At 48.9% G+C, this 16,950-nt stretch overlaps 1 protein-coding gene across 6 annotated transcripts in view; it reads left to right on the top strand.

Annotated features, from left to right (window-relative positions):
- PHF12 (PHD finger protein 12) overlaps positions 1-15,029 on the top strand; it is a 39,453-nt gene extending 24,424 nt beyond the window's left edge. The window contains exons 5-15 of one of the 6 annotated variants that reach the window (XR_016388898.1): positions 846-966; positions 2,207-2,339; positions 4,395-4,559; positions 7,203-7,361; positions 7,980-8,775; positions 9,819-9,843; positions 9,967-10,092; positions 10,775-11,032; positions 11,805-11,903; positions 12,629-12,711; positions 13,305-13,331. Coding sequence is in view for 3 of the 6 variants with exons in the window: in XM_089900691.1 (XP_089756817.1) it covers positions 846-966; positions 2,207-2,339; positions 4,395-4,559; positions 7,203-7,361; positions 7,980-8,775; positions 9,967-10,092; positions 10,775-11,032; positions 11,805-11,903; positions 12,629-12,711; positions 13,305-13,443; positions 13,801-14,135 (2,414 nt within the window). In the remaining 3 variants the exon portion in view is untranslated. Of the gene's footprint in view, positions 1-845; positions 967-2,206; positions 2,340-4,394; positions 4,560-7,202; positions 7,362-7,979; positions 8,776-9,818; positions 9,844-9,966; positions 10,093-10,774; positions 11,033-11,079; positions 11,259-11,804; positions 11,904-12,628; positions 12,712-13,304; positions 13,444-13,800 lie in introns of those variants that run through there. The other 5 variants (XR_016388899.1, XM_089900691.1, XM_022596144.3 and 2 more) reach the window with 5 other exon arrangements.
- The last annotated feature ends 1,921 nt before the right edge of the window (positions 15,030-16,950 follow it).

The following is a 16,950-nucleotide window of genomic DNA, read 5'->3' on the forward strand; positions in this document are numbered from 1 at the left end:
ACCCCTCACAGATACCACTGTTTGGTTCTTACGTATCTCCTAGAATTTCTTTATATAGATGTACCATAATTTATTTAACCAATTTCCTATTAATGGAAATTCTGGTTGTGCTTAATCTTGTGTTAACCACAGATACTGTTTCAACAAATAATTTTGTGAATACGTCATTGTATACATGTGAATGTATCGGTAGGATAAGTAGGATAAATTACTAATACTAGAATTGCTGGGTCAAAACTATGCATTTATATTGTTTTTAAACTATGCACTTGTAGTTTTGATGGATATTATAAATTGTCCTCCATTCCCTTTTTTTTTTTTAATCAACTCATGGCTTCTACTTGATACCACAAAGCGTCTAGATCTTATTTTCTTCCCAGTGAAAGTGAAATTGGCAGGCTTAAGAAACCTGCTGGTCAGTAGGATGCATACAGACTCAAAGCTTTTCTGCTTTCTATAAAAATGCAGTAAAATTATACTCTTTTCCTCAGCCACCTTCACAGAATAGTCTTTATTGACCATTAGACCTGGGTATTTCTATTTCTTAAGTCACCAGTATCTAACCTAGGTTTCTGACCGCTTCATGTCTGCAAAACATTTAGATGTGTTTCTGCCATAGAGCAAGTGACTTGTAATCTTAGTTCTGACTTATATCTCCCTTTTCCTCCTTTCTCATTCTTTTTCTCCCTTCAAACCAGCCCAGGGGGCCTCAGAAAGAGATGCATGTCCAGGCCATGACACATGCTTTTACTAAGACCTGTTCCTCGGACTTACTGTTGTTTCCATATCCCGAACTAGGAACTCTCCATCCAGGGAAAATTCAACACCACCAATTTCTCTTCTAGGTTCTAGCAAGAGGAGAAGAAAGGAGGAAACCACAGGGAAAAACGTTAAGAAGACACAGCATGAGTTAGATCACAATGGTCTTGTTCCCTTACCAGTCAAAGTCTGTTTCACGTGTAACAGGTATTTTTCTTCCATAGCAAGAGGCTCTTCCTCATATTTAGCAAATGTTTTTTTCTCTCTTCTATTGTCTCTTCCAAACCATGTGTGTTAAATATAGATAACCCATATTCTGATGGTATGAGTACAAAGAGACTGAGTGACTAATTGACCAGAGCCTTGAATGTTGTAACAAAAAATTCTTGAAGAATCACGGTGCAGAAGTACTGTAAACCGTGTTTATAGAGGCTAGAATGAGAGGAGTTGGACTTAAAATGAAGCATGAGATATTTAGACTGGCTAGCAGGAAGAACTGTGGCCAGCAGAGACACACATCCCTGGAAAAAGGCAAATGATTTTTAAAGCACTAAAGATGAATTTTAAAGTAGTACAGATATCCCTACTAGCTGGTATGCATCAGGCTGGATGACTTCCAAAAGCCTCTAGGCTGCCCCAGTTGTAGCTTCCCTGGGACGCTGGTTCCCTTCAAATAGGACCTCCTCAGTGATAGGAACCAGCTGCTTCAGTTACTGAAGCTGGACTTTTTGGCTTGGATGTGTTAGAAGGGCAGGATAGCAGGAGAGAATAGCTATCAAAAAGAAATGTTCCACAGCAAAAGCTATAGGGAACCAGATAGTAGAGCAGCAGAACTCTGAGCCACGCCCAAACTGTGTCTCCAGAATAGCTTAAGGACTCACTGAGTATCGTAGTTACAAATCATGATTGGCATTAGCTTACATGCCCTCCCTTGATCTATGCTTACACGAATACATTACAAAGTCATTTTTCCAGCACAACTCTCTGGTTGTCAGTTTTGCTGAGTGCTTCATATGGAAGAGAAGTCTTTTCCTCTTGTAGTATAAGACTCTGGAAAGGTTGCTAGTGTTTTGTTTTGTTTTGTTTTTGTTTTTGTTTTAAACTGAGGTAGTTGCTTTCTTTTAAGGAGTAGAAAGATCAGAGCAGGGTTGGCTGTCTTCCCCCAGTGGGTATCAAGCATTGATCATTCCTGCTGTGACAACCACTTCAGCTCTACTCCAAAAAAATTCACTTCTCTACATTCCCCTTAGGAGAGAGAATAATGAGGAGCCTGGTGGTAGCCCCCAACTTCATCCATCTTCCTAATGGTGAATGTAACGGGATTATTGGGGAGGAGGGTGTGGGAGAACATTGTTAGGATTAAGGAAGGGAAGCTGTTCCACAGTGCAGAGTTTGTTTGAATTCTCCCACCTTGCCATAGAAATGGCCTATATCTCTTTTTTTGCAGGAGTTGTCGCGTGGCCCCTCTTATCCAGTGTGACTATTGCCCCCTCCTGTTCCACATGGACTGCCTCGAGCCACCGCTCACTGCCATGCCCCTGGGCAGATGGATGTGTCCGAATCACATCGAACATGTGGTGGTAAGCACAGCAGTGTCCTTCAGTCCTCTGTGGGCACAGCTGGGGCATGGACTGATTCAGTGGAAAGCATAGTATAGTCAGCTTTGTACCAGAGTTCACTTTAACCTCTCAGACACTGGTTTCTGCAAACCGTCCTACTCAGTTCTGGTTACTTTGACATGCCTCAGCTGTGCGTTTAGCCTCGTCCCGCAGTGCCTTGTTTCAGTCGCACCGACAGACTTAACCCACTAGTGCTTGGTTGTTCGTGAATAATTTCCTCTGTAATGAATTAAGCAGTTGGTTTTACAGCCCTAAAAGGGGGAGTGCATTAGACCCAACCTTATGCAAATAAATGCTCTTCCATATCTTCTTGCTTCTTGTTCTTAGAGGGAACAAACTAAGAAAATTCTAAAATATTTATTCTCGTAGCACTGGCAGTTAACTGCCCAGTAACTTTGGAGAACTGAGGAATTGACACAGATAACGGTATTCCAGACAGTCAGCCACTTATTGAACACCTTATGTGTCCTACGCACCACATGAGGCTCTTGCCCTTCTCCTCCTTCTTTACAAAGACCTTGTCATGACACATAATAGGTGTTCAGTAAGTAAGTTGTTGAATGAATGAATGAATGGTATGAGGGTGCTATTATCTTATCTCCCAGGAGGTTTGGTTACATTTTCCAGACTGCTTCCCGGGGCTAGAATAGAACTGTAATTTGCTATCTCCAAAAGAGGTTTAGGACATTTCCTGATAGGCACGGTCACTCAGAAGGTTGAATGGGAGAGGGCCTCAGGCGGAGCAGCTCCCTTGTAAGGGCAGCCTTTCCAAATTAACAGGGTAATTGCTTAAGACATTGTCCATCAGATGGTGATAGCCATGGAGTGACTGCTTGCCTTCAGCATGACAGCGTGCTGTCCACTCTGCACCAAGAGGAACTTCAGTTATAGACTTGCACATAGGGAGAAAAGGTTTGTTTGGCCCTCTTCATTTGACTAATGCCACTCAGAAAAGTTTACATAGGAGGAAGCCTCTCTGCGAGGCTCGGTGGTCTTGTTTTGCCTCTTGCTGAACCAGAAAAACCTAACCATGAGCAGTCAACCCAAATATGAATCTGTAAGAGCAGCTTTCCAGCAGATGAGAAATTATTAATTGGGTGACTTTTTATTAGCCACTTAGGGGTTTTTCCTAATGTACTAGGTAGGAAGCTGCCACATAGATCTTTTTTTTTTTTTTTTTTTTTTAACATTTATTTATTTGGCTGCATCGGGTCTTAGTTGTGGCAGGCTGGCTCTAGAGCGCGCAGGCTTAGTTGCCCCGCGGCATGTGGGATCTTAGTTCCCCCACCAGGGATGGAACCCACGTCCCCTACATTGGAAGGCGGGTTCTTAACCACTGGACCACCAAGGAAGTCCCCTTTTCTTTTAATTAATGTGTAGGGGACCAGATGTAGAAGAGGAAAAGAGGCATCGTTTCTTTATGCCTTCTCTATGCAGCTGCACAAACTTTTCTTCCCTCCTTATGGCCTCTGAGAGCAGTCCAAGGTTTTCTGCCTGCTGTAGAGCAAGGCTCTGGTATCCAGATGGGTTCACTAATGTTCCCTAGTACCGTGGTGGAGGAATAGGGCAGGAGACACAGTATTTTGGTGCTGATCTCACCTGTCAGCCAAGCTCCCATACAGGAAACAGTCTTGCTTCTGGTGGGAGAAAATCCCTTGCTAGGAAGGGAGTCTGGAGCGCTCTAGGGCCAAGGCCTGCATCTCCTCTGAACCCTATACGCTGGATAGTTGACTGTCAGAGGCTGAATTTGGAAGGGCACTTCTTGGCTAATTCCCTATTCTTGTACCCCTCAAGCCTCCCCAGGGAGTAGAAACTAGGCTGGACTGGGCAGCGTTAAGGGAGAATGTCTCATCCACATTCCCTGGCCCTCTGACGGGAGTGTTGACATACCAGCACCTGACAGAAGGAGCCCATTTGGCCCAGGGCTTCCTCTTTTTTAAAAGTAGAGCATAGAGTTAATTGGGAGGGGGATGCGTTCTGAACATCACTGCAGGAGTGTGTCTGCTCTGTCCCCAGCTGAACCAGAAGAACATGACGCTGAGCAATCGGTGCCAGGTGTTTGACCGTTTCCAGGACACCATTTCGCAGCACGTTGTCAAAGTGGACTTCCTGAACCGAATCCACAAGAAGCACCCTCCTAACCGCCGTGTGCTCCAGTCGGTCAAAAGAAGAAGCTTGAAGGTGAGTCACAGCCTGGTGCAGGCAGGATGTGGTCTCCAATTGCCTTCCTGGGGTAGACAGAGGATCATGGTCCCAGTTTTACAGATGGGGAGACTGAAGCCCCTGAGATCTGTCTGTGGTGTCTTAGCAAGTAATGAATGTGACCATCATTTTAATACTTGGGGTTGGTGGTCAGGAAACCCGCAAGTGGGCCTTCAGACTCGGCCAGGTTTCTAGTTCTCCTAAGGATAAGTGCCCTTTTGGCCGCTCCCACCAAACTTAGGTGTGCTCTGCTTTTACTGCCCCTTGCCTGGCACTCATTACATCTGTTTCTGTTAGATGGCCCCTTTCCCACAGCTGTCGGGTGAGGGGAAGGTGGGGGTGATTAAGCAGAAGGCCTTATGGAAGGTGAGGAACTACCCATTTTTCTGGGCTGCTGTTAATCTATCAACCAATACTCAAAAAATTGTGACACTGGTACAACTTGACATTTGTATGCATTTGACAGCTGCTAAAGTGTCCACAGAGATGGACGGGAGTATTTCCTTCATTGAAAAGCGTTTGGTAGTATTGAGGCTCTCATAAACCGTTCGGTCTCATTCATTTAACCTAGAGAGCGCAACACTATATACCTGAAAGTAAACTTGATTTTTCTCTTTTGAAATAATCCTGCAGACAGTCCCATGCACCAATGGAAAACAGCAATTCTCAAATATGGCCACTTGGTGGCAGCCACACTTTAAAAATCACTCATCACACTTCCATTGGGTGTCAGCGCTAGCAAGATGTTAACTGTTGAAAATTGTATAACAAACTCTTAACTGTGTAAATATTTATGCGTCAGTAGAAACACCAGTTTTCCAAAGTTAAATTAAGGTGTTTGCAGTTGAGGGTAGGGTATGTTGGAGGTGACGTGCCTCATACCTTAGTTAAACATCTAGAGCTAAGAGTAATCTCAGCTGTGTGATTCACCATGTGGATTCGGAAGAAAGCCTGGCTGCTGAAGTGAACAGGCCAGGAGGCCCTGATAAAATCCTGTTGTTTTATGATGCCCCCTCCCCCTTTTTAAATGTTCCCTTATTCTCGAGGAAAATCCAAGGGTATGAGTTACCTGAAAAGCATTTTGTTCTTAGACAGTTTGAGAGTGAAATGAGGACTGTAGTACCAGAGGACAGTGGCAGGGAACTGCTCCAGCTCTGTTCTGGAACATTGGCCTTCATCCTTGATGTATAGCAGTGCAGGCAAAATCAACTGAGACCTTCATATCTTATCTTTGTTATGGGTTCCTCTTCTCCCTACCCCTTCACTCTTCCCGAGGGCCAACCTTAGGCTAGCCTACTGCCCCATTCCTCCACTTCTGATTCCTGGATGACCTCAGACAAGCCCATAGCACCAGCCACCACTGTTAGTGGTGATGACTCTCAATTTCATGTTCCTTGCCTTTCTCATCATATCTAGATTCATATCTGCCTGCCCATCCCACAGACACCTCAGTCTCAGCCTGCCCAAGACCAAAAGTCTTCTGCCTCCAAATCTGCTCTTCCTCTTGTATCTCCTGTTTCAGTCAATGACAGTGATCTCTACACAGTCCCTCAAACCAAAGTTCAGCTCTTCTTCCCTTATCCTCTATAAGGACTTGGTCACCAAATCTGTTGGTTCTCACATGTTTTCCAAGTCCACCTCCCCTACTTTTAGTTCCCCTTTGTCTGCCTGGAAGTTTGTCCTCAACTTCCAAGTCTCAGCTCAAATACTGCCTTCCTATGAAATCTTCCCTAATCCCAAGCTCCTGCCCCCCCAGACAGAAATAAGCACTCTCTGTGTTTTTTATAGCTCCTTAGACATGCCTGTCTTCTAGGACCCATTTACATTGTATTGTAATGTTTCTGTGCTTATCTCCCCACTAGACTGTGAGCTCCTTGGGGGCAAGGCTTAAGTTTTGTTCATCTCTGGATCTCTAGGACTTGGCATAGTGCCCAGACTCAGGAGGCGCTCAATAAATGTTGATTGAATGTATGAATGACTCTTTGCTTGTATGGCTCTTTCATTCATACGTGGTGTGTTTCAGAGTGTGTCTTCTGTCTTTCTGCAACAAATAGGTCTTCAATTGTTTTGTGAGTCATGAATGAATGGATGAAGAAAACTGACATTGATTGAACGCTTATCACGAGATAGACCTCACACTGAGCATCTCCACTGTGAATGTGACCTTATTTAACTTTTTATCTCTCAGATACTGCTCACTCATCTCTCAAATTTGATACTGATCAATAAGAGCCTAGAGTACCAATTTGAAGTCCTGTCCAGTGGCCATCCTATACTTTTCAGGCCAAAGCAGAAGGCAGCATGCCAGAAGGCCTAGTTTCTGCAGCCCTTGGACCTTGGTGAAGAAAAGTGGGAGACATGGCTGCTTTTTCCAGTTCTGTGCCTTCTCAGGCTAGTGTGTGTGTATGTGTGTCTGTGTGTGTGTGTGTCAGAGTCAAAGAGATGGAGGTATAGAACAGTAGCAGCCCACTGGGCCTCCTCGTCCTTGGTGGACACCCTAGTGGATGATTTCCCCTTGGGCATCGGCACCACAAACAGAAGAGCATGGCCAGGGCAGAATCCACTGGGCCTGTTGGCACTATCACCCTCTCCTTCCTCCTTCTATCTATCTATCCTGAACAGGTTCCCGATGCTATCAAATCTCAGTACCAGTTTCCACCCCCTCTCATTGCACCCGCGGCCATTCGGGACGGGGAGCTGATCTGCAATGGGATCCCTGAGGAATCACAGACGCACCTTTTGAACTCTGAGCACTTAGCCACCCAGGCAGAGCAGCAAGAGGTGAGTGAAGGCAGGGCCGGGATTCCAAGTCCAGTCTTCCTTCCACCTCGCCGCAGCTGTTAATTGGAAGTCATTCTCATCCCCATCTTCTGCAGCCCCACCCTCCCCCTCCCTGAGCCCCCCACCACCACCCCGCCCCCTGAGTTGAATGTTCCAGAGAGAACCTCTGGCTCAGATCCTGAGGCAAGTAAGAGAACTACACAGTCACCTGGTCTGCTTCTCTCCGTCAGTCCCCCAGTGTGCTGTGAGACGGGCAAATCTGTCTTGTAGAAACAGATCAGTAGACCTATAGAGAAGTTAGGTGACAGTGCTGGACACACAGCAGGTGCTTGGGTGCTTGCTCAGTATTGGTGACAAGGTGAGCCTTAGGGGCAGAGTCAGAACGGGAATCCCAGGCTCTGCTGACCAGGGTGTTGCCTGCCGAGTATACCAGCAAGCCTTGCTTGGGAATGGAAATGGAACCCTCTCAGGAGTCAAGCACACCCTCTCTGGGCATTCGCGATGGGACCTCGGAAACAGTGCTTGTCAGCTCTGCTGTAGCCCTGGCCGCTGTGGCAGGAAGGACCAGCGCCTCCCAGGCCTCTCACCCTCCTCTCCTCTCCTCTCCTTCCGTTGCAGTGGCTCTGTAGTGTTGTTGCGCTCCAGTGCAGCATATTGAAACATTTATCTGCTAAGCAGATGCCTTCGCATTGGGACTCTGAGCAGACAGAGAAGGCTGATATTAAGCCTGTTATTGTGACTGACAGCTCAATCACCACCTCCCTGCAAACAGCTGACAAGGCACCTACACCTTCCCACTACCCCTTGTCCTGCCCCTCAGGGCTTAGCACCCAGAATTCCCTGAGCTGCTCTCCACCCCACCAGCCCCCAACCCTAGAGGACATCAGCTGCAGTTCTTGTGCGGAAAAATCCAAGAAAGCCCCCTGTGGGACTGCCAACGGGCCAGTGAACACAGAGGTGAAAGCCAATGGCCCACACCTCTACAGCAGCCCCACTGATTCCACGGACCCCCGGCGACTTCCAGGCGCCAACACCCCCCTACCAGGCCTCTCACACCGGCAAGGCTGGCCTCGGCCCCTCACGCCACCAGCGGCTGGGGGGCTTCAGAACCACACCGTCGGCATCATTGTGAAGACAGAGAATGCCACTGGCCCCAGCTCTTGCCCCCAGAGGAGTTTGGTTCCTGTCCCAAGCCTACCCCCTTCCGTTCCCAGCTCTTGTGCCAGCATCGAGAACACCAGCACTTTGCAAAGAAAGACTGTCCAATCACAGATAGGACCTCCGTTGACAGATTCAAGGCCACTGGGCTCACCCCCAAATGCCACCCGGGTGCTCACTCCCCCCCAAGCAGCAGGAGATGGTATCTTGGCCACAGGAGCCAACCAACGATTCTGCTCACCAGCGCCATCGTCAGGTGAGTGCTGCTCAGCCTTTCATGCTCTTCCTGGCAAATAAGACTTAAGATTCAAAAAACACGTGTATCCCCGTAAATATGTCAGAGGACTTCGATGTCCGTATTATTTGTCCTCCCCTGTTTCTATGATAGAAGAGAAAGTACATGTTAACTTGTCCCTATTTTGTAGGCGGGGCTGCTTAGGCTCTGAAAGTGATTTCCTTAAGGTAACCTACCAAGTCAGTGCAGGATTCGAACTGTGGCCTGGGTCTTCTCACTCCACCTTCCCACACCTTCCAGGCTTAGTCTTCTTCCTGTTTTGTTCCTTCACCTCAGAGGAAAGCAGCATGCTCTCTGGAGCCACTGTGGTCAGCCTGAGGTTCTGGGTGATGGCTTCAGTGTTTCATGATCCACACCAGAAACTAGATCCACACCTGATCCAGATTCTCAGAGAGAGCTCATTTGAAGGAATCTCCATGTCAGGGAGTGCAGGTGCCCGCAGAGGTTGGTCTGGCCCAAAAGCTTGCCCTCGGGCCACATTCCAAAAGGCAGTCCCTTAATCCATACTTGGCCTGGTGTAGACCTGCTCTTTCAGCTGTCCCCAGTCAGCATTCAGGACCTCAAGGTTGCTGACCCCAGCATCTGAACCAGGTTTCAGATGCTGCTGGAACCCCCTGTGGTCTCTCCCGTCTGAACTGAAGCTGGCCTCCTAGTCAGCTGGGAGTCTCGGTAACCAGGTGACTGTGACTTCTCTGCATGGGGGCCCCTGGTCCCAGGACGGCCCCTACTCTCAGGCTCTTTTCCTGTTCTGTTTATCTCTTAATACCAACCTGGATAGATTTTGCACCCTGTGAGTCCAACTTGAGTACGCAGGAATTGCAGAGGCAGGCACCACTTACTTGAATGAGCAGAGGCAGCAGGGAGGTAGTCGTGGCCCAGCGAATGAAGCTATCCCACCACGTTCCCCAGAGCAGTAGATTTCACTTGTTCTCGGTGCTCTGGAGACTCCTGCGTGCCCGGGTGCATTGTCGTTCCATCTGCCCTTCCTCACCACACGTTTTTAGCTCTAGGAGTTCCAGAGCCTATGGGGTGAGAATCAAGAAGGGAACATCACCTTGGGTCCGAAATCCAGACCTGTCTCAGCAGTGGGGGATTGGACCGGTGGGTTTCCCTCAGGCGACGTAAGTAACAGTCTTCCTGCTCCGTCCCCAGATGGCAAGGTCAGCCCCGGCACGTTATCCATAGGAAGCGCTTTAACCGTACCCTCTTTCCCAGCCAACTCTACTGCCATGGTGGACCTCACCAACTCACTTCGAGCATTTATGGATGTCAATGGAGGTGAGTGAGTGAACTGCTGCTCTGCCACCAGCGACTGTGGTGAAGGTGCTGCCCCTGTGCAGCATTCAGCTCATTGAAAAGGGGACAGAAGGGATGCCTGATCTCAGAGGGCTGGGAGGTGGGTCGGGGAGTGGGGTAGGAAAGAAAGCCCCTTCTCCTGTTTCGAAGAGAGAGCAAAGCCAAGCTGAACCAGTGAGAAGAGAAGAAAATCACTTTAGGCAGATCATCTGGACTTGAAGAATAAAACCAGGAGGAGCCTTGCGCCCAAAGGAGGGATCTCATCTGTGAAAAATCCCCAGAGTCAGGGAGAACTGGGGCAGGTCTTGATCTCTGTGAACAGGGTGGGTGGAAAATCCAAGCCTCAGTGTCAGACATCTGGGCCCTCGCCCACAGGCAGGCAAGTGGTTTGTCTCGCTCCACTTTCTAGGACTGCTGTACCTAACATTAAGCTACCCCACTGCAGGAGCCGTCTGCACAGGCTGCGTTGGCGTCTGTCTCTCGCTGCAAATGGCTAGTGAGGTGCTCAGCTGCAGATCCTTGTACCACTTTGTACTCTGTGTTGTTTAAGAAAATCACTTGGCTGGATTTTAGGAATGCTGAAATAGTTGCTCTGTGATGCTCACCTACTTCCGCATTCCATTTCCTCCTCAGCAGCTTTTTAATCTTTCTCTTTGGTTAATAGAAATCGAGATAAATATGCTGGACGAGAAGCTGGTCAAGTTTCTGGCCTTGCAGAGAATACATCAGCTTTTCCCCTCCCGGGTCCAAGCTTCACCGGGCAGTGTCGGGGCACATCCGCTGGCTTCTGGAGGGCACCACACAGAAGGTGCGCATGCCCATATCTGCCACCACACCACACCGTTAGATCTACCCTCTGTGTGTGTGAACAGCCGTCTCCTCTCCGTGGAGAATCTCAGCTTTCAGTACCTCAGTCCTCCATGTATGCCTTTCCTGGGCTTAATAAAACACCGTGGTTTCTTTTCTCAGAAAGCAGAAACAAGATGGCAACCACAGCTTTCAGACCAGACTCGGGAAAGTCTGCTGTAACTCTTTCATACGCGTCCTCTTTGAGTCACAGAAAGCAGCTATGAGCGCCTTTGGGTATTTGTGGTGTGCTTTCTGCTCAGTCGCTCTCAAATATTTGAGTTAGAAGAGTTTCCCAGAAGGTTAGCTCTGCTTAGGATAGCCCTTTGAGCATTAGCCATTAAAAGCCATGCTGCTTAGAAGGTGGTCCCCAAACCAGTAGCATCAGCATCACCTGAGAGCTTGTTAGAAATGCAGAGCTCAGGCCCCACCTCAGACCTATGGAATCAGAATCTGCATTTTAACAAGAACCCTAGGTGATTCATATTCAAAATTAGAGAAGCATTGGTCTCTGCCTTCTGGGTGTTTTTGCACAGCCTCCCTATAGTATCAGTTGGTATATCCCTGATAAACCAACAAGCAGCCCAGGTGCTTCAAGTACTATCATCCTTGAGTTATATGGTCATCTTCAAAGACGGTCCTTCTTATTACCCATGTGGGAAATGCTGTAAGTGGGGAGAGGAAGCCTCACCCTGAAGCAGCCTAGTGTCAGATGTGAGTTTGGAAAGATGACTCGTCCAGTGGGATTATTTTCTTCAGGCCATCACCAAAGGTCCAGGTTCTGTTGATTTATGTTTGGGCCCCAGGTTCTGTTTCTCAATGGTCACGTCCCTGTGTTTGCCTTGTAGTGCCGAGAAGGGAAGTACAGGCCCGAGCTGTGTTCTACCCTCTCTTAGGCTTGGGAGGAGCTGTGAACATGTGCTATCGAACCCTCTACATCGGGACAGGTAAGCCAGCTGGGAGAGGTGCTGAATCTGTTCGGCCCTAAAGATTGATACTCTTACCCACAGATGCTAGAAAGGGAGGGAAGCCCTCTCCAGGGCTGACGGGTTTAACCCAGCAGACGTCTGGACAAGAGGGACTAAGAAAGGAGACCATCAACTGCTTGTCTTCCCTGCTTCAGGCCCTTTTGCCTTGTGCCCAGTGTGGCATCAGGAGGGCTGAACGTCAGCTCTGACTGCCACCCAGTGAGGCATTTTAAACACTGCAGGAAATACCTGAGGAAGGGGCAGATGCTTTGTCCCTGGAGATCTTTGAAAAAGTGATGGGGCTCACACATATCTTAACACTTACTTAGTTAGCCCTACATCTTGTGCAGAGGGACAGATGAGCCCTCAGCCTAGAACTTTCCCTTTCTTTCAGATGATACGGTTTATGGGCCCTGCACCCCATCTTGTGCTCTCCTAGAAATACCCCATCCTCTTCAGTAGCTCACTGCTCTCCTCTGGGCAACAGCACATGTTCTAAAGCAGATGAGCTGGTGGGGACAGCTGTTCTTTAACAGGGGATTAGAAAAGACATCAGTTTTTGTTCAAAAATACAAGGAGAGGGCCCTGAGCTACCTACCCCTTGAGCTCCCGCCCGGAAGTTCCCTGGCCCCTCACCCCCCACACACATACCCCTGACAGTCTGTTCTCTGCCTTCCTTTTCCTCGCGTCCTGCCACCTCACAGGAGCTGACATGGACGTGTGCCTTACAAACTATGGTCACTGTAACTACGTGTCTGGGAAACACGCCTGCATCTTCTACGATGAGGTGAGGGTGGGGACGCGGTGGGAGAGAGGTCTTCCAACCTGAGCCCTGTCCCAGGCGCTGGGGTTTGTTCAGTGCCCTGGGGTGAGGGGAAGGGGATTGGGGGTCCTCTCCTTTTCGTCCCTCCCCGTCATTCCTGGAGAAGAGTCTTGGTGTGAAGGGGCATCCTACCCGGCTACCCGCTCCCCAGGAGCAGGGCTCCCATTTCTCCTGAGGTTGGTCAACAGGCCCAGCGCGGGGCGGAGCACCCTAAAGCAGGGGAGGGGGCCATCATAGAAGGAACCAAGCCCTCTGGGCGTGTCCCTGTGAGCTTCGTCATCATCACCACGAGCCGGTGAATATCATTTCACCAGGAGCCCGTGCTAAGGAGGCAGGCAGACTGTTGCGCGGGCGGGGGGCGGGTTAGGGAGGAAACTTCCTTGAAGAGGTGAGTCTTGCGCCCCATTCGAAAGGGACAGGGAAGGGGGGCATGACTGGGGAAGAAAGAGGGAGCTCCCCAGGTAGAGCAGCACAGCCTTCTCCATGTGTATTCTCTCCCCTTAGCCCCAGGCCCCACGCAGCAGACCACACATCTTATCTTCCCCCCTCCTCCTCAGAATACCAAACATTATGAGCTGTTAAACTACAGTGAGCACGGGACGACGGTGGACAACGTGCTGTATTCATGTGACTTCTCTGAGAAGACCCCGCCAACCCCCCCAAGCAGTATTGTTGCCAAAGTGCAGAGTGTCATCAGTAAGTTGGAGCAGAGGCCTGTGGCCACAGAACCTGCCATGTTTGGACACATTCTCTAATGCCTCAGTCAGGGTGGCTCTGGCTTGCTGCCATGACCTGCTGTCTCTTGGCTTCCTGGTCCCGTTGGCCAGGTTCTCCGTGCTCGTGGGCCCAGGAAAGGCCACAGAGAAGCATGTGCTGTGCAGCCGCACGTGTGTACACACCTACCTGGGGACTTCAGACTCCACCAGTCCTTTCTGAGTGCCCCTCACCCCGAGTCACGCAGCATTTAGAGGGGGGAGGTACAGGGCCCCAACCCTGGCAGACTGGGTTGGCTGCTCACCGTTCCTCTCCTGTGACCTTCCCCCTTTTTCCCAGGGCGCCGCCGGCACCAGAAACAGGATGAAGAGCCAAGTGAGGAGGCAGCCATGATGAGCTCCCAGGCCCAGGGGCCGCAGCGGAGACCCTGCAACTGCAAAGCCAGCAGCTCGAGCTTGATTGGGGGCAGTGGGGCCGGCTGGGAGGGCACGGCCTTACTGCACCACGGCAGCTACATCAAGCTGGGGTGCCTGCAGTTTGTCTTCAGCATCACTGAGTTTGCGACCAAACAGCCCAAAGGCGATGCCGGCCTGCTACAGGATGGGGTCTTAGCCGAGAAGCTCTCTCTCAAGCCCCACCAGGGCCCTGTGCTGCGCTCCAACTCCGTTCCCTAGGACTGGCGGCCACCCGTCACCCGCCCTTCCACCCAACCCAAGACTCCTGCAATGCAAAAATGTACACAAACCAAGCCCGGGGTTTTTTCTATACTCCACCAGAAACCCTTCAACTACAATCTTTGCATGAAATGAAGAAAACCTTTTGACTTTTTTAAAAATCCTTTTTCTTTTCTCAAGTTCTAGGGGGCATTTGCACATATATTTGTACTCAACATTTCATGGGAAAGCGGCAGACCGAGCTGAGGAACAGCGTGGGCAGGGAGGGGAAGGCCAGTGGTCTGGACACCTCCTCCGACACAAAACCGTTCCCCACCCACCTCCTGCTCCCTCCCCCTCGCCCGCCGTTGTAAAATAATCAGAAACTTGTTCTATTTTGTGGCAGTGACAATAGTTTTATATTAAAAGAAAAAAATACAGTTTTCATACAGCAAAATCTATACAATATCATTGTTTTATTTAATATAAAGATCGCTACCCACCCTCCTTCCATGGTTCCCACCCTCCAGGTTATTTTCCCTTTCTGCAGCGGTTGCACTACAGGTAGCTACTGTGTATTATGGACAAATGAGAAATGAATTCTTTTTCTGGCTGTCCATCTATTTTATTTCAAATAAGGAAAAGTGTATTTGGATTTTGTGTAAATACATCTAGTGATGACATTTTTTCAATGTTTTTTAAAACTGTACAGTACTACATGTGGTAGAGCGTTTTCTTCAAATTGTCTATTGTAGCAAAAGCGTTTTTGTCGTAAACCTGTTCTGTCTCCTTTTTTTGTTCTCCTGCCACTTCTCTCCTCTTCCTTCCACCCCGACAACTAGTACCGATGTACATAGTAATTGTAATGTTTTAGACTTTACAGAAACTTTCCTGTATTCTGTATATAAAAAAACAAAAATACTTCAAATTATGTTTTCTGCCTGTCTGTCCTACCTGTCATCACCCTTAGAGGGGACCCTCTCTGAGGCCCTGGTCCCACAGCCTCATTGAACAAGCCTCACTCCCAGGTGCTTAGTCCCCAAGGAAAGTCAGGAGAGGGGAGGCGCTGGAGAAAAGTGCACCTAAGGTGGGAGGGAGAAATGGGAGGGGACGGGTGCTGCTGTGAAGGGGGGCTGTTCTGTGGCTTTGTGGGTGACTTGAGGGAGTTCAGAGGGCTTGATCATTTGACACGATCAGATTCTGCAAGAATCCAAGAGTGTGCAGATCGCTGCTCCTCCTGGCTCCAAAAGCAAGACATTGAAATAGAAGATGGCATGAGACCTCTGCATTCTGGTCTAGAAGCTTTAACCCAACGAGTTGGGGCTGCCTTTGGTTCCAGTTGTTTGCTATCATATTTGATCCACCTATTCTGGGGGAAGTCATAACACCTGGTTTTGTTTTTTTCCGCCTGGAGCCCTTAGCTGGGCATGGAGGAATTCATTAATATATTCAAGTATCACTCGAGCTCCTCCAGTTCCGGCCTTTGCCAGGCCTTGGTCTTGGTCTAGGTCACTTGCTGTGAGCAATCACCAGGGCAGATGTGGCCCCTGCCTCTTGGAGCTTAGAATCTAGTGAGGAATTTGTTGATTCGAACGTCTGAAGAACATGAAAAAGGAGAAATCCAATCTCTAGACTCAGCCGTGCCACAAGTAACGTGACTTGCGATCACAACTTTACAACTACAGTTCCTCATCAGATGATTCTACCCACTACCTGAATTCTAAGGCCCCCAAGCACCCTCTTTTTAAACCAAACTATTTCTTCCTCCTCGTACATTTACCTGAGAAACTTTATCTGAGAAGTTTTTCCTGAAGACCATCTCCTACTCCTTAAAGAACACATCTGTGTGTATGCCAGCACTGTTAGAGTGGGTGGTACCTGTTCACATATCAGGATTTTGCCTGGGCGGAGGTGGAGAGCGCATCCATTAATTTCATTAATATTCCATCCCTAGCCTCATCCCACAGTATTAACACTTGAACACTGAGTCCACAGTGCAGCTAAATAGGAAACTTCCCCATGGAATGTGAGGTCTGGCCCTGGCTTCCACCTACTTGTCTAGCTTTGTCTCCGCCACTCTCCTACCCCTACCCTAATGGGCCTCTTGAACTCCTTAAGGACAAAAACATTATTCTGCTCGGTATTTCCAAGGCTAACTGCACTGCCGGGCATGCCATAAGTGCCAAACAATGGGTGCTAAATTGTACTAGATTTTTTTCTCCTTTCTCCTGGCAAGTCACCCGGCCAGGAATACCCTTACCCATGCCTCCCTAGCTGTCCCCACCCACTTTGCCATCATAATCACTTCCATTCAGTGATGGAGCTTCTTTACCTATTTCTACCACCTGTGAGAATTTCAGAGACAAATTGCCTCCTGAAGGTCAGATAACAGATTTTACACTCTCTTCCCGCTTCCCTTCAGAAATGGAGGGGTGGGGGAGGCAGGGAGATAGACGGCTAATGAATGAGTGACTCCTGACAGCCCTTAACTGATGGTGCCACCCTGAACACACTGTGCCACCTCTCTGGCCTCTTTGGGAAGAATCCCAGAAGCTGAGGGCTGAATATGAGGATTAGGAATTGACGGACTTGTGTTTACTGAGAGCAGAGCATCCAGGACACAGCAGCATTCATGTACCCACTCCTCTCCAGATGGGAAGGATTGCTATTTACTGACACCCAGAGGGCTCTCACATCTGCTTAGCCCCTCCTGCTCCAGAGCCCAGAACAAAGTACAGGTACATACGAAGACGGTCACTCAAGCACCCACCCACTGACAGACTACAGATGCATGCACACACCTGGAGGGTCTCGAGGCCCACAAATTCACACACCT

The sequence above is a fragment of the Delphinapterus leucas genome, chromosome 19 (genome assembly GCF_059928025.1).
Source record: "Delphinapterus leucas isolate spDelLeu-1000000601 "Yukka" chromosome 19, BTC_Dleu_Yukka2, whole genome shotgun sequence".
NCBI lineage: Eukaryota > Metazoa > Chordata > Mammalia > Artiodactyla > Monodontidae > Delphinapterus > Delphinapterus leucas.